Consider the following 22261-nt stretch of genomic DNA (forward strand, 5'->3'; position numbering starts at 1 on the left):
GCCAAGAATACTGGCTGGATCTCCGCGTTTGACAGCCAGGCTGATCCTTTGCAGAAAAAATGATCTAGCCCTTCTGTCACCTGATGAGGCAATTAACTACGATTATATCTCGTGAAAAATTTTTCGCTGTAAAAGAAGTTGACGCCTGTCCACCTATAGGAGAGGGTCTGCCAATCGCTGCGCATTGCGCGAGGTAGCCATTTTCGCACCTTGGGACCCCAACCTCAACGTCTATCGGTTCTTCGAACTATGTGGCCTGCCCAATGCTACTTCAGCTTTGCAATCCGTTGCGCTATGTCACTTCCTCTGATTCTTGTACAAATCTCTTCATATCTGATTTGATCACAAAGTAAAATTCCGAGCATAGCTCTCACCATCGCCCACTGAGTGACTACTAGCGAGTAGGTATGTCTCAAAATCAAATTTATTCTACTTACTTAAGTCTGTGATACCCACTTGTTAGATGGGAGTCGCTTTATGTAGAAACTAGTAGATATAAGTAAATAAATACGGGCTAAAATAATAAACAGACCCTCGATAATACCGGAAAAATGGGACGCAGAAAAACTTAGAAAATAAAAATACACTGTGAAAAAGAAAATATTCAAAGCATAAAAACTATATACGTGATTTTCTTACCTGAGGACCGCTTTAGACGTTTTCGTTTGACGCTAGAGCCGCCAGTTTTCTTCACTAACGAGCACCATACCACTGAGGAAAGTACATAAGTGTAAGTAATACAATTATCGATTTCTATGATTGTATGTTTTTGCTGGTTCTTTTCGAAAGGAAAATTGTTCTAAGCATATCCTAGGTTACCTAATGCACTATAACCCGAAATCTGGAATTTTGAAAAATACTTAAACGATTTGAGTTTGAATATTCAAACTCTGGGCACTGTACAGTGAAAAAGTTTTATGTTACCGTGTACGACTACAGGAGTACAAACTAGTATAAGGTACAAACTGTTTAAAAAAATTATTCATCTTGTAGTAAATACCTATCTACTTACTCTATTATCACAAATGTATTGAAAGATTACACTACATTGCCTACGTTTCGGGCATAAACTTCTTTGTAATTAAGTCCTCACTCCCTAATATAAATATAACAAATAAATAATTATACAAATATATCATAATATCATATATTATTTATTTACTCGGAGAAATACATATGTAACTTGCGATACGATGTAATGCGAACAAAAAGCGGCGCATATCTTTCAAAGTTTTTACCACAAAGTCAAAAATCTGGAAGGTACTGTCGCATACCTACTATAGACATACTTCTCCATCATGTATGTAGCACAAGTTGCTTTGAGAAATTTTTACGAGTGGAGGGTACGCAATAAAACTACGTTGTCGCCGACGGTATCCTATAAAGGTCATACAGAATTTAGGTCCCGCTGAAAAATTCACTCACTTTTTCGTTTTACTATCCGCATCCGTTCAGAATTTATAACCCCGTAAATCGTGGGAGAGCAAAAAATTTACAACCAACAGTATCCACATAGGTCAACGTAAACGGAATTTTGCCTTATCGTTATATACCCAGTTAGCTATAGGCATAGTAATATATTTTAGCGAGTAATATTTAATTACTTAAAACGCACAAACTCCGAAAAGTTAAAGGTGCGTGCCCGGGATTGAACCCCCGACCTCCGATTAGAAGGTGGACGTCCTAACCACTAGGCTATGACAGTTTACAAGAGTAGGTTATATATTAGTTAATTGTCTAATATATTACTGCCAAACCAAATAAAAACACGTAAAAGCCTATAGGTATCTGTCTCATATTATGAAACCTATAATGCAGTAATATTGTAAAAGAAAAATGGTTTTTGTCTGTCGTGGTTAGGTCTGCCAGTATGAGTTTAAAAATCCCGTTGAGTTTTTCTTCTGCACCAGACTGAAGATGGTAAAAATACAAGTAGGTACTAGGTACGTATATAACGCGATAAAATCTTTACTTTTTTTCAGTATTGAATCGATAGGAGTTTCGTTTGTTCAATTAACACGAAATAATAGGACGCTGTAACAAGCTAAACAACGAATTTTGTCTCGCAACAATAGATTGTTCAGAAACCCAATTTTGACGTATGAAAATCAAAAAATAAACTTCACCCATCCGGGTGGTGACACCCGCCCCCACAAAGATGGATGCCAGTAGAAAATATCTGGAAAACTATTCCAATTTTCAAAGTTCATCTTGGTAAAGTAACTGCTAGTCCTAAATGGACTCAAAAAATTGATCCCGTCTGCGTCACGTATGACTTCCTTTCACTAAAGTTCTTTAACCAGCTAAAAACTAAAAGCTAAAAAACTTTTTTGAAACCTGTAGTAGTTCTGTTTAACCATGTGGAGATATTTGAGTTCCGAATGTGAATAGAAGCAAACATGATGCTGCACGGTCGTTTGTGCATAAAAAATTCGACTCCCTTAAGGCCACCCTTCGTATCACTACGTGCGACCTTGAACCCAATCATTCTCTAAAAAACCCAGACCTTTTCATTATGTATTGATTTTTTAGGCTACCGTAGGCAACAAGGAATAATTTTAGTTTAACTGTGTCCGGTATTCGTCCCTTCGTCCGTCGCGGCTTAGCTCAGAGACTCTGAGCGTAAGTACCTATGTACTAGAAAGCTGTAATTTGGCATGGGTATAACAATCATGTCAACAAAGTGGTGAAATGAAGTCTTGACAAACATTATTTTAGGTAGGCAGAGGTACCTCCCCAGTTCCCTACCGTAAATTGTGAACGATTTTTTTTTCTCGTCTAGGTGTCATGGTGTGGGGTATGTTGGATAGATCGTTAATAATATTGGGGGTGTTTGAAAATCATTTTTCGACTCAGTGCTATCTCTTATGCAACAATAATTATTTTAATTTAGAGATGTACATCCATAGATTAATTATTGGTTTCGCTACGCTCTACTGTACACAAAGAAATTGTATTCCTATGTCGATGACTGTTCATCTCTATTAATTACCCTTCTCTATCCTTCCAAAATTTTGACAATCAATTTTTGTTGGTACATGACTAATAAATCAAAGTTTATTTCTTTCTTTATTACGTACAAAAAAAAATTATTTGTCATAAAATGTAGACAAGAAAGAAAAGTTTAAATTAAATGCTATCATCCATTAGACGCTATTATCACTCTCTTTGATCTGAAAATACAACAAATGTATTCTATAGGTAATGTTCACAAGCGATAACAACCTAGTAATAAGAATTTTTCGCAACAATTTGCGACGAGCCGGGGCCTTATTTTTCTCTCTGAGTGAGTACGGAATTTATGAGAGACCCCCAAAGCAATAAAATACCTTGCGAGAAAATGAAGGCGCAAATCGCAATATATTTGTTCCTCGGTGGCTAGAAGAAACCCATTTTAGCCGATCGCGCGTGGAAATATTATTTCTTGCTAACAATAGGCGCGGACGTAACCTTTTGATTATACTTTCATTTTGTCCGATTCTACCCTTTATTAGGGCACTGAGAACTCTTCGGATTTCCTCTACAAACAATATAACCCTGATTATGGATTTTAGATGGTCTTGTAAGCGATTACATATATTCGCATCTCCGCATCCGCGGATGTCAAAATATTGGCATCGGCAACAACCCTGCTTGGTACATTCCATGCTATTGTGTACCAAGAAGATCGAAAATATTACTCGATTACTAGATTGACGCACAAAATGTTATTCATCGGATTTAAAAACTTTTTTCAAAGGTAGAACAAAAGAAGATATAGGTACTATTTTACTTTTTACTTTACTTTTACTAAACTAGGACTAAAGTTATAGGTACGTTTGTGTGTTCAATACAAAAGTAAGTATGTACATATAAAAATATGACCATCATCCTCATCATGATCAACCCATCACCCACGCGCCGGCTCACTACAGAGTACGGGTCTCCTCTTAGAGTGAGAAGGGTTTTGGCCTCAGTAGGTATACCACGCTGGCAAAGTGCGGATTGGCAGACTTCAGTTCACACACCTTTGATTGAGAACATTATGGAGAACTTCCAGGCATGCAGGTTTCCTCACGATGTTTTCCTTCACCGTTAAAGCATAAGTGATATTTTAATTACTTAAAAACGCACCTAACTCCGAAAAGTTAGAGGTGCGTGCCCGGGATCGAACCCCCGACCGCCGATTAGGAGGCGGACGTCCTAACCACTAGGCTATCACAGCTTATAAAGCTTACAAAAAATATGTACTGGTAACAGGTATCTGATATATAATTTTATGTTACGTGCGTAGTGACCAATTAAAATATTATTTTTGTTAACTATTTACAAAATATATCCAACATTTAGTATATTATACCTACGTACAAATACATTCTATATACTTACCTAATATTATCATTCTAAAAAAGATAGGTATGTGAGCGATATAGGTACTTGAAACATGCATTGTTTAAAATAAAATAACGAGTAGAAACTAGAAAGTAATTGAACAAGAAAAACATGAAACAATATTCTGCAGCTATGCCTTGCGGCCCACAGAAATATTGACTGGAGCTCATTTTACTTCATAATATTATCTACACTAATATTATAAAGAGGAAAACTTTGTTTGTTTGTTTGTTTGTTTGTTTGTTTGTTTGTTTGTTTGTACTGAATAGGCTCAAAAACTACTGGACCGATTTTAAAAATTCTTTCACCATTCGAAAGCTACATTATCCACGAGTAACATAGGCTATATTTTATTTTGGAAAAAAATAGGGTTCCGTAAGATATTTGGGTTTTTCGGACACAAGGTGTAAAAAATCAACCAGAAAAGTTACTTATTTTGCGTACGCTGCCTAAACTATAAAAGATAGAACCATAAAATGTTCTAATTAATTGTAGATCTTATAAATATCTACAAAAAAGTCCGCGACACACTATACCCATCTATGTCGAGTGAGGCACAGCAACCATTTTTTTATTTAAAAATCTTGAATTTTTTTTGGACTACATTTAAACGCGTTTATTTTACTCATGCTATTAATCCTTATCAAAATAAATGATTTCATCACTAAGAACAGTTTATGGAGATAATATTTGGTCTTTGAATGATTAAAATTGGACGTTTGGTTTTGAAGTTATGGCGAAATTAAAATATTACGATTTCTGCTGCACGGCCCGTTGTCTACACTAATATTATAAAGAGGAAAACTTTGTTTGTTTGTTTGTTTGTTTGTTTGTACTGAATAGGCTCAAAAACTACTGGACCGATTTTAAAAATTCTTTCACCATTCGAAAGCTACATTATCCACGAGTAACATAGGCTATATTTTATTTTGGAAAAAAATAGGGTTCCGTAAGATATTTGGGTTTTTCGGACACAAGGTGTAAAAATCAACCAGAAAAGTTACTTATTTTGCGTACGCTGCCTAAACTATAAAAGATAGAACCATAAAATGTTCTAATTAATTGTAGATCTTATAAATATCTACAAAAAAGTCCGCGACACACTATACCCATCTATGTCGAGTGAGGCACAGCAACCATTTTTTTATTTAAAAATCTTGAATTTTTTTTGGACTACATTTAAACGCGTTTATTTTACTCATGCTATTAATCCTTATCAAAATAAATGATTTCATCACTAAGAACAGTTTATGGAGATAATATTTGGTCTTTGAATGATTAAAATTGGACGTTTGGTTTTGAAGTTATGGCGAAATTAAAATATTACGATTTCTGCTGCACGGCCCGATGTCGTTAAGTTTGTTTGTAGGGGGTAATCTTTAGAACTACTGAACCGATTTTAAAAATTCTTTCACCAGTAGAAAGCTACATTATTCCTGAGTGACATAGGCTATACGGGATCTTTACAAACCTAAATCTACGCGGGCGAAGCCGCGGGGATCAGCTAGTTTTGCATAATTGAGGTAAATGTTATTTGACGCAAATAATGTAAACTGGCCGAACATGGCACGGTTTGTTTTTTTTTTTACATTATATCCATGGCGAAAATTTTCGCGTTTATTTTGCTTTCATTATAAAGATTTTTCGTTTTATTCTTCAAGTGAAGTTCAGTTTACGTAAATATTGGTTACGTTTCATGTTCATGATCTATGTACCTATATTTACGAACGTACTTAATTTTTATTGAAAATATTACAATAAAACTTAAACCTAGCTTTATTTAATTACTATACCCGTATATTGAATGTAGCATAATCATGCCCGCGTGGAGTGGTGCCAAGAATAATGGCTGCATTTCTTAATTAATATAACAATATTTTTCTCTGATCGCTTATTGACTAGCTCTACTTTGTAATTAATCTGGCATCGCAGCTATTTCATGTCGAGTGACCATTTCTGTTCTAACATGGTTCTAACCATGGACTTGGAGTAGCTAGATACCCCAAGTCGTCCGTCCAGGCGTGTCCAAAAGAGCATTTGAGTCAAGCACCTATTTTTGTTCCTATTTTATTTTCATTCACCTGTCAATACATCATTCCTCTTTACATATCGATCGATTCTGAAACTTGTGATTGCGCGTTCTGATTAAATGGCTAGAGTGACGTCATCAATTAGGAAAAAGTAATTGAATGTAGCATAATTATAAATCCATGGTTCTAACCAAGTTCTTTTCGGTACTTATTTTCGGTTTAGTGAACACTTCGTCAAACCTCTAATTTTATAATAATTGATATATAATTAACTAGCTTATGCTCGCGACTTCGTACGCGCAAACTACACAAATTTCAAACCCCTAATTCACCCCCTTAGGGCTTGAATTTTCAAAAATCCTTTCTTAGCGGATGCCTACGTCATAATTGCTATCTGCTGGCCAAATTTTAGCCCGATCGGCTCAGTAGTTTGAACTTAGCGTTGATTGATCAGTCAGTCAGTCAGTCACCTTTTCCTTTTATATATTTAGATAACAGTAGCTGGACTAAAGAAAACTTTAAAACAATACCTAATGTTAAATTTTAAGACTTTTTACATTTGTTTTACAGACTTTTATTACTTAAGCACCTAGGTACATATTTTATAGTGCTTTAGCCAAGAATAAGCTTACTGTACTATTCCACGCACGAGTAGTGCTTTAGTAAAAAGTGTTTTAGTAAAAGATATATCTTCTGGACTTTGTAAAGTTTCATAAGTTTCTGTTTCCGGTACCAAAGCGAACTTATGTCTTACATTACAAGTTATGAACTACCTTGGTGAACGAAGAGTTATATTACCTACTCTATACTGTGAAATAAGAATGTTATGTCTAGGTACTTTCAATTTACTTTTCAACAGCATCTGTAGATATACTATTTGAACTGCTAATAAAGATCTGTCTCGATAAAATTCTTGCTGCTTAAAATGGCCATAGGTAGTGAAAAAGAGTTGGCGGGTTAACCCCTCCGAAATCCTACATATGAAGCAAGATTAATTTTAAACGAACTCTTTTTTCTTGAATTTCCTAATTTTTTTGTGTAAATATAATTAACAATATTGTGCTCGCTGCGCTTGTGGTATTTCAACTTAACTTTTACGACGTCTATGCTTGTTTCCGTTTTTTTGTTTTACTAATTATTCTGAATATGAAATTATAAATATCTTATATAAGAGTTCGGTGTTGTAACGCCCAAAAATCCATTCTAGTATATAGCCATGTTCTCCGCTGCTGAAAGGAAGCGATCGTTCAGGCGATAAAAGCCAATGGACGTCTAGCCTTAGGTAAGGATGTAAATGAACGAAATACCACGTTTCCATCGAAAAGAACCAGCAATTTTATTTCTAACTGGTATAACTCAGGTAGGCAGGTATACTCGTAAGTTAGTGGTATACCTACTTCAAGGCCAGCACACTACCTCTATAAAAGTATTGTGAAATAAAACCGAAAAGAAAATCTTTCAAGAAGGTGTCGACTTACGTAGATCCCTAGAGGTCCGGTGCTTCTTGTTTACAACATGACATTTTGTTTTGGCAGTCTCGTACTCGTTGCAGATGGTTCTGTTGAAACGAATAAATAAATTAGGAAGTATAGTAAGTTGATATAGCGATCACGTCACCCGCACTCGCCCACACCTGGTTAGCGCGGGGGCTGTGCGGGTGTGCGGGGCGGTCCCTCCCCGATTGCCATCTTGACCTGTCGCGTACTATAGGTATGTGCGTGATGTCGATAAGAAGGTTAACCGCATCGTGCGCGTCGAAGAAGAACCCTTAAAATTAGTTTATCCCCTCAAGTGAAAATAGATATTTTAAATAAAAATATTAAATATTTTTGTATAAAAATATTTTAAGGTTTATTAATTTTTGGAAAAAACTATAGTTTACGAAATAGTGTCCGCCCTACGAGTATCTTTTTTAGTGGCCGAGTATTGTCTGGGACGTTACCTCTAACTTCTAAAGTACTATGTTCAAAAATCTGAAACAGATATAGTACGAAATTATACAAAGTAAGTGAGTCAAGAGAGCAGCAGAGGTCAGCGACATCTCCACACGACCTTTTATAGGATGCCCGATGCTCCACATGCACTCTTGCAGCTCTTTCGGCTCTTGCATTGTCTTGCGGTACATTGCATGTGCGATCTCCTTTGTATACGAAAGGAACGTAGGCAACCCCACGGCAACCCTAATTGAGAAATATTCGATAAAAAGTACTACTCAAAATTAACAACAACTCAAATCAAATCATGTTGAAACTTTCCGAAAACAAACTTCTCTGAAGAATACTTATTGCGGGCTGAAAGGTAAATTAGCTATGCTTGTATATTTTAATGAGGTAGGAAATTGTAAAGCCTGATTATTATACAAATACCTACATACTTTACCTGTATTCAGAGCAAAAACTGAATGGTGTGGCCATGATATTAACGATACAACTTTCAAAAGCAAAAGGTAAACAAAACAATTTTGTTTTGGCTAATTTACAACTTGTTTACAATTACGATTTCTGTGAATCGTAACTATCGTGTTAGTCCCTCCAATTGCAAATAGGTCACATGATTTTGTGACGCAAGGAAAATTATGTAAGTACTTAAGTAAATATTTTTAAGTTGGTGCACTCCAACATCTCGGGATGTGAAATTTGAAAAGCTCGCACGATGTTTATCTTCTATTATCGAGGAGTGACTCGCGAGTTCTTTTAAATAACATAGATCGATTGTTTTATTTTTTTAAACGCTGTTAGCCGGAAATATTGGTACCATTTCCAAAGACAATATCAGTATCGTAAAATAATATAAGAATTTTTAAATTACATGTAATTAAAATGAACTAGAGTTTTTCATTTAATTTCAAATTATAATGTAATAATTATGGTGATCATTAATTAAGATGACATTGTGAAGCTAGCATAATGTTTATCATTGTCCTAAAATTACATTAGTCCACTTTTTACCAGTCATTTTATTCGTTTTATCCCTATTGCATCGTGGTTATGTGGTAGGTATAACAAAGGTTTTTTTAGTAGTCATTTTATTGTTTTTATTTCTTGATGTTCAACAATGTATGTGGCCCAAACCCTGTGACCGGTTGAAAATGCAGTTGGAGAAATAACAAAAGGGCAAGCCAATAACTGTAGAGTATTACCCATATTAATTTTTATTTGCTTAGGCTTCGTATTTCATCAAAAATCGACACTTTCTATAACAGTTTCCTTTTAAAACTCCTTCTGTGCCACACTGTTGTTTCCAACTTTGTCATATTCAAGAACAAACTTTCCGCATTTACAAACAGTTTTCCGTCGACAAGTTTTCATTTGCTTGGACTTTGCAAATATTACAGTTAAAACTTTACATTAGGTGCCTTTTATTGTTAGTAGAAGTATTTATAGAGGGTCTATCTATATTTGCAAAATTTTTGTATACCCATGGGCACTCTCAGTATGAGAAGGAGCCCATTAGCCCATAGTCTGCCACGCGCTGGCCCAGTGCGGATTGGCAGACCTCACACACCTTTCAGAACATGCAGGTTTGCTCACGATGATTTCCTTCTCGTTGAAACAAATGGTATTTAATTTATTGAATAGGCTATTCGCCGCTTTTCCGAAGGGATAGTTTAGGCAAATTAAAATGGATACATGAAGCCCTGTGAGAAATACTATTGGGCACAAATATTGTGAACTTGGGGTCAAAGTACATACGATATTTAAGTAGGTACATAATGTAAAGAATAAAAACCATAGATACTGTTGGGAAATCAGTGATCGCCGATACTAAAAGCACCTACTATTGTATGTGTATGTAAATAGGCATGTGTCCTTAAATGAAACATTATACCTATTGTGTTTTATTTTTATATGTGTTTTAATGTATTTGGGTTATTCATTATTCTTTACAAAACATTCGGAAATCGTGTGTTTGTAATTAGCAGTGGTTCGGATAAAAGAACGATATACGGGGAAATAATTCGAGTATGTTATGTGGAATCCCTCGGGCTGTAATTGGGAAGCTCTCTGTACGAGAATATAGGGTAAAGGTTAATAAAAATCAAACCTGTACAAGCTAAAATAACCTTTATTACAATTACGGAGATACGAGAAATAAATGTATTTTTTTGCGTTGATGGTACAATATTGTTGAGAAAAGTTTATATGAAACGGAGCCTTATTATGAATTGTGTTATTTTTAATGAGGAAACAATACTTACTATCATTGTCGTGTCAATAAGCAAATCTCGACCGAGATGTTATTGGGGTAAAGAATGGGTATGGAGAGGTGGATTCAGTATTTTATACATAAAACACCACAAGAGTTATTAAATATAACTAATGCTTAACTAAAAAAAAATTACATTCAATTTTTGTTAGGAAGTTACTAATGTTTTGTTTAACGTTAATCGCGCATCATATATCATGAAACTGGAGCTCAACATAATATAAAAAAAAAACCAGAAAATATTAAATTACTACACTGATGTTTCAGAAAATAACATACTCATCATGTACCTACTCTCCTGAATTTCTGACAAGACGTTGAAAATAAGGCATAATGGAATGAAAACATAACGCAAGTAAGCTTTCCCAGGTCGATGTCAAATAAAAACGGCGCCCTTCGAGCCTACGAATATATGTACTAAGATTATACTTAATACAAGCTTATGCTCACGACTTCGTTTGCGTGGAGTACATAAATTTCAAACACCTATTTCACCCCCTTATAGGTTGAATTTTCAAAAATCCTTTCTTAGCGGATACCAACGTCATAATAGCTATCTGCATACCAAATTTCAGCCTGATCCGTCCAGTAGATTGAGCTGTGCGTTGCTAGATCAGTCAGTCAGTCACCTTTTCCTTTTATATATTTAGATTATATTTTCTTGTTCGTAGGTAATTCAAACGATCCGTTCATATTGTATTATGTAATATGAGTAGGCATATGGATGAAAATAAATTAGTTTTTTATCGAGTAGGTAAGAATTAAGTTGGTTACAAGTCACTGAATATATGTACATACATATTAAACAAAGTCAGCTATGGCTTAGAATACATTAGGAACTTAATTATTTTAATGGGGAGCTATGTTTACGACTCCTTCGGAATCATTAAAACATTGTGGCAACTTGTTTATAATATTATACATAGATATAATAAATAATGGAGACGGATGCTCAACATTTCCTGGATGGAGCATAAGACCAACAACATCTGACTACTTCGGTCACATGGCTAAGAAAAACGCGAGTAGCATAGATAAACTGTTGATCACTGGCAATATCGGAGGAAAGAGACCCCGCGGACTAAGCTCGGAACGTTTGGTCCGTCATAGCGAAGCGGTCGATATATCCTTCTGCAATGCCTTCCGGACGGCCTCTAACTGGGAAATATGTATGGGTGAGTGCGTGAAAATCTCAAAGTGAAATCTCGTGATTGATAGTGAAAAAGGTGATATCTCGGGGGAGCCACGATCCTCAAAATTGAAGGACCGACGCGAGAAGAGAAAGATTAAATTATGTTTTTTTAGAAAACACTTTTCACGTTGTTTCACACATAATAGAATACGCACAAGTTTTACTGACTGATTTATATTAACGAGGTTCTGATAATTAAGCAAAATGGAAGATAAACATCGTACAAGTGCTATCTGCACGCTGAATGTGTACTTATTGTTAATATTTGTAGAAAATAATTTCCATGTTTGCTTTAACAACTTACGAGTACCTACCTACGTTGTTTGGATTGCCTCTTCGAACTCATGAAAATGTCTTTACTTATAAGAAAACGGTTTGAAAACGGTGAAGTGTTGACGCTCTTTCAGAAAGTGACAAAGGTAAACAGAACACTTGACTCGTTATTTCTTTATTTGACACAGTAAATTTTACACGAAATACTGAAAATCTGTTGAAGATTCTGAAATAGGAGAGTAAAATTGACTGAGAAGTTTTATCATGATAAAATTGGGAAATATGGAATAATATTTGAAGGAAATAATCAAAGATTAATTATTGGTCTCGCTCTGGAAATAATAATGGGTAAATACACAATTAACAGAAAATTGATTTAACTTGTTTAACTAATGTTATAACTATTGTTATACTTATAATAAAACTATAAACTGGACGATTCCTGTAAGTTCCTACATTAAATACATTTAGGAAAGCTTTCTTATTTGCAAGGTAATGTACATCATATATAAATATATGATGTACATAACATATTACCTACCACGCAAACTTCCACCGAAAATTGGTTTGAACGAGATCTAGTAAGTAGTTTTTGATTTATCGTGCAAAATGTCGATAAAATAGGATTGTAGTATGGAACCCTCTGTGCGCAAGTCTGATTCGCACTTGGCCGGTTTTTTCAAATTTTTGTCTGTCCATCTAACTATCTGAAACTACTAACTGATCCAATTTGAACGTAACTTGGCATAATATTTATAGCTAATAGGAGTATTAGCTATAAGAGGAGTATCAGGAGGGGTTTGATTTTTATTTTACTTTATTTATTAGGTTAACTTACGGCTACTTACACTAACACATTTAAAATTACTTATTCTGAACATACATCTAGTTTAGGGGTCAGGATTCCAGAGAGTTGATTACTGTACTGAGTTGTTTAAATAAATAAATATTATATTATTCTATTATATAACATACTAAATGTATTCGCCATTTACAAGTTAACACAACATTTACAAAAATATGTTACGAAAAAAAACCGGCCAAGTGCGTGGCGGGCCTTGAGTTGCCTAAGGGTTCCTTGTTTACTACGGAACCCTAAAAATACATTACACATTACAACATTAAGGGTTAGCATATAGGATAGTTTTCACCTCGAATAACAACAGTTTCATTTGTACATAATTCAATAATTCATAATTAAATATTATAAATGCGAAAGTGTGGCTGTCTGTCTGTCTGTCTGTCAGCTTTTAACGGCCCAACAGTTAACCGATTTTGATGAAATTTGGTACAGAGTTGGCTTATATCTCGGGGAAGGACATGCTACTTTTTATCCCGTAAAATTAAAGAGTTCCCACGGGATTTTTAAAAACCTAAATCCACGCGGACGAATTCGCAGGCATCTTCTAGTATGTTAATATATGTTTAACATATTTATAACTATTCCATGACGTATAATAACATTTCACGAGAAAGGTTTGTAAGCATTCTCATATAGGAACACATTCATATTTGTCTTTGGAATCCCTGTGCGAAGCCGGGTCGGTTTAACTAGTGTTACTTATATAATAAATTCAATTAATTACTTACTATCTCTATCCTTCACAATAGAGTTACTACTTACTACAAACAACTTAATAGAGAAACAATGAGCCGATGTTCAAACGACGAAAATAGCTATCTTTAAAAGTTACAAGCACTTTTCTTGGAAAAGTTTTCCTCAGAGCTTCTCGAAAGTTACGTGTACGGTTAATGTCTACAAGGAGGGCGTGAGATGGGAAATTAGAGTAGGAAGTGGGTCAAAGTCGCTCGGGGTCGACGCTCTACGCCGACATCTAGGGTAATTATCTAACAGAGGTCGCGTCTGTCATTACGTGATATTGTTTGCTGAAACAATATGGCTTTCACCTTTTGTGGCGTATTATGAAGCGAAAAAGTTTCGTTTTCTTTTGTCTCTTATAAGCACTGAAATGGACATTATACCCCCAAGTAGGTACGCTGGAAGAGCATGCTATACAAAATAAATGTTATTACTTTATGCTGATTCGAAGTATCCAATCGATGCGATCGTAGTGGAAATTAAAATGTACACTTTGTATCAAATGTTATTTATGTTGACATACTGAAAAAAGTGTTTGCTTGAATAAACTTCTTGATGTGATCACACATATTGACTCCATATGAGCCTAACAAGATCTTTACTTGTGGTCAAGTAAGTTATGAATTGGTTTAGTCTGAAGTAAGTAGTACTTAATTAAGCTCAAATGTTGGCTAGTTTAAGAATGAGGCCACGCTTAACTTCTAGATTCAACTAAGATCTAGCACGATACGTCTGTGAAACGTTATCAGTTTATGAAACTCTTATGTTATTTCAAGATCTTGCATGATACGTCTGTGAAACTTTATACTATGTTAACAGATGTTTCATCCCTAAAATTTAATTTCGAGTACGCTCATGACGCTCACTGCTGCTATGAGCACCGAAATGGCAAAGATCTAGTTGCTTTAAATACAGATCGGCAATTACAGGTCCAGCGGACTTGTATTAGTAGATGTCACTGCTTACGAGTTACGACGTCGTAGTTAATATCATCTTTGGTCTTCCTTTGTTTTTGATGACCTTAACCTTTATGAAAATCTCACCTAATGGAAAGCAATATTAACAACATAAAACCCGCCTACCTGAAAGATGTATCGGAGTTATTAAATCCCCAGCGACATCGCATAAAAACACCAGCGGCTCTTTATAAGCAAGCTTTTTCGCAGTAATTTTACCGAAAAGCCGCAAGAGAGAATTTTATCATATTTTATATCATAGTATCGTATTGATAATGTTTGGATTGCTGATCACTTAATACCTGCTAAAAGTTTCCCGGTAACATGATAAAAGTAAGGTTACCTATCAAAACCAACACTAAGACCATGCAGCTTTTGCAGCAGCAATAGATTCACCACGAGCCGGTGGTGGATTTACTGCATACGAGATAACGCCCGCGACTTTACCCGCGTGGATTTAGTTATATTTTAAATCCCGCTGGAAATATTTGACTTTCCGTGATAAAAAGAAGTCTATGTCACTTTCCAGGGTGAAAGCTATATCTGTACTAATATATTTGATAACCGCGACTTCATCCACGTGGATTTAGGGTTTAGGAATCCCGTAGGAACTTTGATTTTCCTGGACAAAAATTAACTTATATCCTACTCTGGGTTGCAAGCTATCTCTGTACCAAATTTCGTTAAAAACGATTAAACATATGTGCCGTGAAAAGCTAACAGACATCTTTTCGCATTTATACTATTAGTATGCAATAACGGAGTGCCCAACTTACAACGTATGTGTTTATACTGAACTTTAAATTATAAGGTAGGTACGTATTAAACTGTTCACTCCACTTAAGTTTCATTTAATTCGAAAAATAATTTAAATACGACGTCTTTTACGTATGAAACCGCGTCAGCGGTGCTTTTTAATTCAAAGAGTGGGGTCTCGGAGGTTTACTTACTCCTTTTCAGATTGACTAAGTTTCTTGCTCGGTAAATATCTCGGACCAATTCGCTGATCCTTCTTCAGCTCTTTGAAACCTGCGGAAGAGACATGGATATTTTAGTTTTTTAGAATTTTCATTAAAAGAACAAAAACGAGTAGAGTAGGTACCTACTGAAAAGAAATCAAAGAGCATTGGACATAAAAAGTGATTTAGGACACCAAAGATAGTTTATCGCTAGACCATTCAGCTAGGTCGGCATTAACGAAGCGAGTGCGGTACTTATTCGCTCCAATGAAATCAATGGCCACTTCCATACACCAGTTCCCATTTATATTTTCGGGCGTGCGCAATAAAATCAATACTGTGAACTTTGCAAGAGTGCAGTGACCCAGTCACCAAAATAAGGCCATACGTGCCATTAAATATTTGCGAAATAAAAATCGGGCGCTTAAGTTTTTTTAAAGCTTTAATTATTGAGGTCGTTAACGATAAATACAAGCTTGCAGCACCAAAGAATGAATAGTTGACCACAGATCACTATTTTCCAATACTACATGCTGCTGATCTTCAGATTTTAGTCAATGTTGCTTAACCAATGCAATCGACTGATGTGCGCTGTCGCAAGAAGGCGCCTCGTTCCTCATACATAATAGGTACGCACGTAGTCGACAAAACGACATCAGGTTAATCTAAACTGTGCCATCATGATGTAGGTCATAGAGTATAGTAAGAAAATTATGATAACTCTAACGCAGAATCTGTTAAATGCTTCATTCAGCTTTGTAGTATCTATGCAAAAGAACACTAAGTACAAGAACCTTCTATTATATTTGAGAGCATCCAGCGTTCACGCATAACGCACAGCGCTAAATCAACAATATCAGAGGTAGAAAAGGAAGCCACTTGAAAAAAAATAAAAGAAAATCATTTCGAATGCGCATATTTCCGTAGAAACCGGCATCCCACGCGGGTAGGAGACAAAGGCCTGCAAAATTACAGTCTTGCTTTTAAATGCGGGAATGAATCGCAATGTCTCGTCCCCTCAAAGCTGTGCGAATCTGTTGTGGAATGTGACTTTGTCACTCTGTTCTTGAATACACGGAGGTTACCGTCTATCTGCTTACGGAATCATGATCCCTATTATAAAAGTGAATTGCTAACATTTTGTGCTTATTGTTTCTTTGATTGGTCGGGTAGACCTACCATCATTTGACTAGTAGTTTTATTTTATTTTTAGTCAGAATACAACCATGCAAAAATCAATGCCATCCATACATATTACAAATGTGAAAGTGTGTATGTCTGACTGCTCCGTTATTACGGCATAGGCCGTAATGTCAAAATCGGTTTAAACTGATGCCCTATATTAACTGATTTTGAGGTTTGGTACAAAGGACGGACATTAGACTACCTACTTTATCTCGGAAAATCAAAGAGTTCCCAAGGGTTTTAATAAAACCTTAATCCACGTAGACAAGTCGCGAAGTTCTGAATATAATGGAAACGAATAAAGCCTACTTTTAGTACCAAAAAGCCACTGTTTGAGACAATTTAAATCTAATTTTAATTTTTAATCTTTTCACCCAATATGGCTAATAAGTTACAGTACGCGGCCGAAAGTAATGATCATCGACCTTTAAAAGGAGATAGCAGATTTGTAGAGCACTGTGTCGATCGTTGAGACCGACAAAACGTCATATAGTTATGAGTGACAGAGACAATGTTCTTACAAAGCCGAAATGTCATTCTAAAGGCCGATGTACATTACTTTCAGCCACGTACTGTATGTTTGGACTCTAGATTGTACAATTTGTCATCCGAACCAAAACAATGTTAAATTAAAAGTACTCCCTGTAAGAAAATTAAGAAAAAAATGCAGCAGTAGCAGTTAACGTTGTTGAGATTTTGTTTAAACGTGCACCAATCCTGAGGGTACTATTACTTGAAGAACAGGTCCAGCGCTAAGTTCTTGTATTCGAGGTGAAAACTTGGAAGCGGGCGTTGCTCAGACCGTTATCACAAAAGCTAGAGTTCAACTCCCAATACGGTACAATATTAGTTCTCCTACTTTAAAAGGAGTGCAAAGAACATTGAGTTGTAGACCATTGCAGGGATGCAAATTACGTTCATCAGGCGTCAAAAACGCCCCCATATCGTCGCTCGCATGACTACTGTCGTATCTCACTTTTTAGCTGATTTGAGTTGGACCGCTACGTTTGTCTAGGAACTATTGTTTAATTTTCACTTATAATACCACAAGAGCTTCAAAATTATCGGGTATTTCACGATAGGTTCCCTGCAAACAAATAAAGTCGTCAAGTTTTTCAGGAAAAATCACTCGCGCTTCGCGCTCGTGATTTTTTAACCTGAAAAACTTGACTCCTTCATTTGTTTGCAACGAACCTATCGTGAAATGCCAGATAATTTTGAAGCTCGTGTGGTATTCGGGGGATTATTTTTCCGTCCCAAATGTCGGCCAAAATCTCCAATTTTCACAATTGAATTCAACCTGTCAGTTTGACGTGTGGTTAATTTGACTATAGCAACGACCAGAGAAAATTTTCAAAAAATTATCAGTATAATACCATGTAGGTTGTACCACGTGACGTCGAATGGTGCAATTCTATTGGTCGACATTTGGGTCGGAAAAATAATCCATCTAATCGTCGTTTCGCTACAATATTTGGATCACGAGATATTGAAATAAATTTTGCCTACGTTTCTAATATTTGCACAAAAATAGGACTCATTTATGGACTCTTAGTAAAAATCAAACTCGAGAAGTTGACTTGACTTACTCGTCATAACATTGAGATGGGATACCTACCTATAGTACGTGATAGGTCGAGATTGCAATCGGGGTGGGGACACCCCGCAAACCCGCACAGCCATTGCGCTAACCCTTGCGCTTGACGTGCGGGTATGCGGGGCATCCCCCCACCTCATACCCCGATTGCCATCTCAACCTGTAAATACTAGATATACTTGACAATTCAAAAGCATTTGTAAAAGTGTAAATTTAAATTAAAAAAACCATTTCTATTTATATAAGAGTCCTTTAGCCGCCCAGTGCGATGAAGGCCGTATCACAGAACAATATAATAGTACCTACTAACGTAGCCATATTCCGTGGCATCACCGCCTCTAGCTTTACGGCACCTCTCTGGTAAATAATGGATAAAAATATCGGGAATATTCAGTTGAAGCTAAAAATAGGAAAGAAAAGAGTGCTCGAACTACTTCTAAAGTAGTTTAACGTGATCGGAATGCTACTCGTATTGTGTTTCTATCCTAAAATTCGCACAGTTGTACAAAGTGGAGAAATACCTACTCGGAAAGTCAATTTCGAAGCAAAATGCGCGTGAGATTTCCTTTAATGCCCGCAGTACCCATTAGCCCAGCGGATTCCGTAAAGACACTTAGCAAGAAAAGAGGACACGGTTTGCACGTTATGATTATTGGTTGCTCATTCTGTAACGGCCATTCGAAGAGTATGGACGTGGAAACTGTTGCAGCCACAGCGCACATTATACCTACATATCACTTTCTGACATATTATCATAAGTGGCACAATTTGTTCTACATTAAATAAATACGTTTCATATTATTTTATTCCAATACAATCTACAATAATATTATATAGAGGTATGATTTGTAAGTTTTGATGGATGCCTGAGGTATTCTCCGAAACCACTCATCCGATTTCAAAAATTCTTTCATGGATAGATAGCTGCTTTATCCTCAAGTATAGTGTAGGCTATAAATTCTATTAAGTATTTGTATCGCGGACGAACTAACCGATAACACGAGTCTTAAAATTAAATTTTATTGGAGGGTAAAAAATAAGCATAGCTCGAAATGTGATTGAGTTAATTCAAATTTTATTTTGCACCATTTATTTTGGTAGTGGTACCTATATAAAATCCACACCAGTTGGCAAGCCAGCGTTAGCCGAATATGGCAAATGTAAGCCAAGTTACAAAAGTGCATTCGCCAAGCGCATTGGATCAATGTGTACAGACTCAGACTGGCCAGTACGTGACGATTTAAAAATGCAGAGCCTCCTTTTAACGTCGGCATCTTCTCATTTTGTCGGATGTTGCCGCGAGACAGAACTAGCGGAGTTACACTCGTCCTCAAATACAAGCAGAGCGCAATATCTTTTCCCTTTGAAACTGGGAAAACTCATAAGCAGGTGGAATGGGAATAGGGCGTTGTTTTTGTGCCGCGTGGGAAAAATTGCTCCCGACACAAATTAAACGTCTGTTGCGGAGTTCTTTGTGTACCCCGGCGTTGTCATAGTTCAAATTTTAAATAAAAAAGACTTTCATTTTTTCTCAAAAGCTCTACCTATTCAGTTCTAGTTATAAGAGAAAATATCTGGAAAATATTTTAACGCTGCAACTTTTAAAATTTCAATTTATTTAACGGGAGTAAATAACTCAAATAAAAGAATGCGACCAGAGAGTTTGTATAGCCATAAATGCACAAAAATATCAAAATGATCTTTTTTATTTATTGAAAATGTTATAGTAAAACTAGACTTGTCTAATTACTGTACTTACAAAAATCATTCCCGCGTGGAATGGTGCCATGAATATTGACTGCATTTCCACGCTGAACAGCTAGACTGATCCTTTACGCGAATTATAAGCCAGCCTTTCCGTAACCAGATTCAGCAATTAACCGCGGTAAAACGTCTCGAGTATGATTTTGTTAGAAGACTCCATGGCCCTAGGGTCTCTACGACAAACGGAACAAAAACGTGACTCTCTATTAGAGAGGCATATTTGCGGCGCTGACCGGTTCCTATCAGCCATCCATACTAATATTATAAATGCGAAAGTGTGTCTATCTGTCTGTCTGCTAGCTTTTCACGGCTCAACCGTTCAACCGATTTTAACGAAATTTGGTACAGAGCTAGCTTGCATCCCGGGGAAGGACATAGGCTACTTTTTATCCCGGAAAATTAAAGAGTTCCCATGGGATTTTCAAAAACCCAAATCCACGCGGACGAAGTCGCGGGCATCATCTAGTTTCTAATAAATTGAAACAGAATATTATCTATTCTTCCGTAATCTGACCCAATGTCAGATTAGGGGAAAATTAATATTCTTAGAATGGAGATCAAAACATAATGGAAAAATAATTCAGGCAACTGTCCTAACCAAATCTACTAAAGAATAGCTGCTGAGCTATTCTTTAGTAGATTTGCTTAGGACAGTCAAGGAGTCAAACTCAATTACCTCTTTAGGTTTAGGTAGTACTTTCTGTAATTTTGTTTAATAAGCATGCTAAAATCATTACTACCTACCTCGTAACGAACCTTAGCACAAGCTTACACTTTAGTTGGAGGGAATGGTCATGCTAACAAGTTAATATTCTTTAAAAAAATATTCGAGCTTTATGCAAGGTGCTTTGATATTGCTACTCGTCACTTTGTTGCCATAATCACCTAAACGTCAATTATTTCTGGGAGAACCAAAAGCAGACACGTTAAGTAATGTGTCATACATTAGGACGTACGTAGGACGCGACATCTACTTGTCCCCGTCTCGGAGACAGCAGGCAATGGAGACAAAGTGGGGTAAAATTGCCAGTACCTACCGAGTCTAGCAAACTATAGTTGGGCCATTATGAACGTGCGAACTGGGTCATAAATCATTACGATCATAGGGTTGTGAGAATGCCGAAGTAGTTGTAATCGATAAATAGATGCCGTTCGGACGCAGGTAGCTGGTAGCTAATTTTGTATTGTTTCCCTTCGCTCTTTAGAACTTGTAATCGACTATCAACAAAACCTTTTTTTATGGTTACAAACAACACCAGAGCATCACGTTCCAGTTCCATAAAGCCTATAAGTGCAAGCGACAGGTCTGATAAAAATGATTTATGACCCATTTCGCGCGTTTGTAATGGCCCAACTATAGGCAGGGGACGCGCTGGCATTCTTCTCGCAAACAAGATGTTTTATGAACCCGCATTAGAGGGCAATGAAACGAATTAGGCTCGTGATATGTCGTTTTGTTGTGGTCCAACTAAATTGCTGCGTACGTTTTTATATCGCTATTATACAGGAGGCCGACGTATTTAAGTAACGGAATGGACTATTTATATTGCATGTCATAAAAATTTGGCCGCCTTTTAGAAAAGAATTTTTTTATAGGATAATTTATGTTTTTTTTTTGCTTCCGTACCTTAAAAGGAAAAAAAGGAACCCTTATAGGATCACTTAGTTGTCTGTCTGTCTGTCTGTCAAGAAACCTATAGGGTACTTCCCGTTGACCTAGAATCCAAAAAAATCCAAAAACCGGGAGTTTGTGGCTACATCACAAAAAAAATATTAAAATGTGTTCATGAATTAATATAATTAGTATTTTCAATTTTCAAAGTAAGATAACTATAGCAAGTGGGGTATTATATCAAAGGGCTTTACCTGTACATTCTAACATATATTTATTTTCATTTTTATGCATAACAGTTTTTAATGTATCCAGCAAAATGTCGAAAAAAATACCGTTCCTCCTCCCTTATCTCCGAAGTTTCCCAGTTGAAAAATCTGAAATAATTATGGTCAATAGAAATTTATATATATTTTACAGAAAAAATACAACTAACTATCATAGTTTGTTTGATATTAACAATAAACCTTTACTGTGACGTTGTAAATTTTGAACTACTAATTAGCGTTTCGCTTT

General features: G+C 36.0%; 1 protein-coding gene across 3 annotated transcripts in view; it reads right to left on the minus strand.

The window, feature by feature from the left end:
• Positions 1–22261, minus strand: part of LOC117990832 (cell adhesion molecule Dscam2-like) — a 104450-nt gene that overhangs the window by 26813 nt on the left and 55376 nt on the right. For all 3 annotated transcript variants that reach the window (XM_069504724.1, XM_069504723.1, XM_069504725.1), the window contains exons 5-7: positions 15579–15657; positions 7880–7959; positions 640–711 (exon numbers count right to left, since the gene is read on the minus strand). In XM_069504724.1, coding sequence (XP_069360825.1) covers positions 640–711; positions 7880–7959; positions 15579–15657 — 231 coding nt within the window. The remainder of the gene's footprint in view (positions 1–639; positions 712–7879; positions 7960–15578; positions 15658–22261) is intronic.

Source organism: Maniola hyperantus, chromosome 18, assembly GCF_902806685.2.
Source record: "Maniola hyperantus chromosome 18, iAphHyp1.2, whole genome shotgun sequence".
Lineage (NCBI taxonomy): Eukaryota > Metazoa > Arthropoda > Insecta > Lepidoptera > Nymphalidae > Maniola > Maniola hyperantus.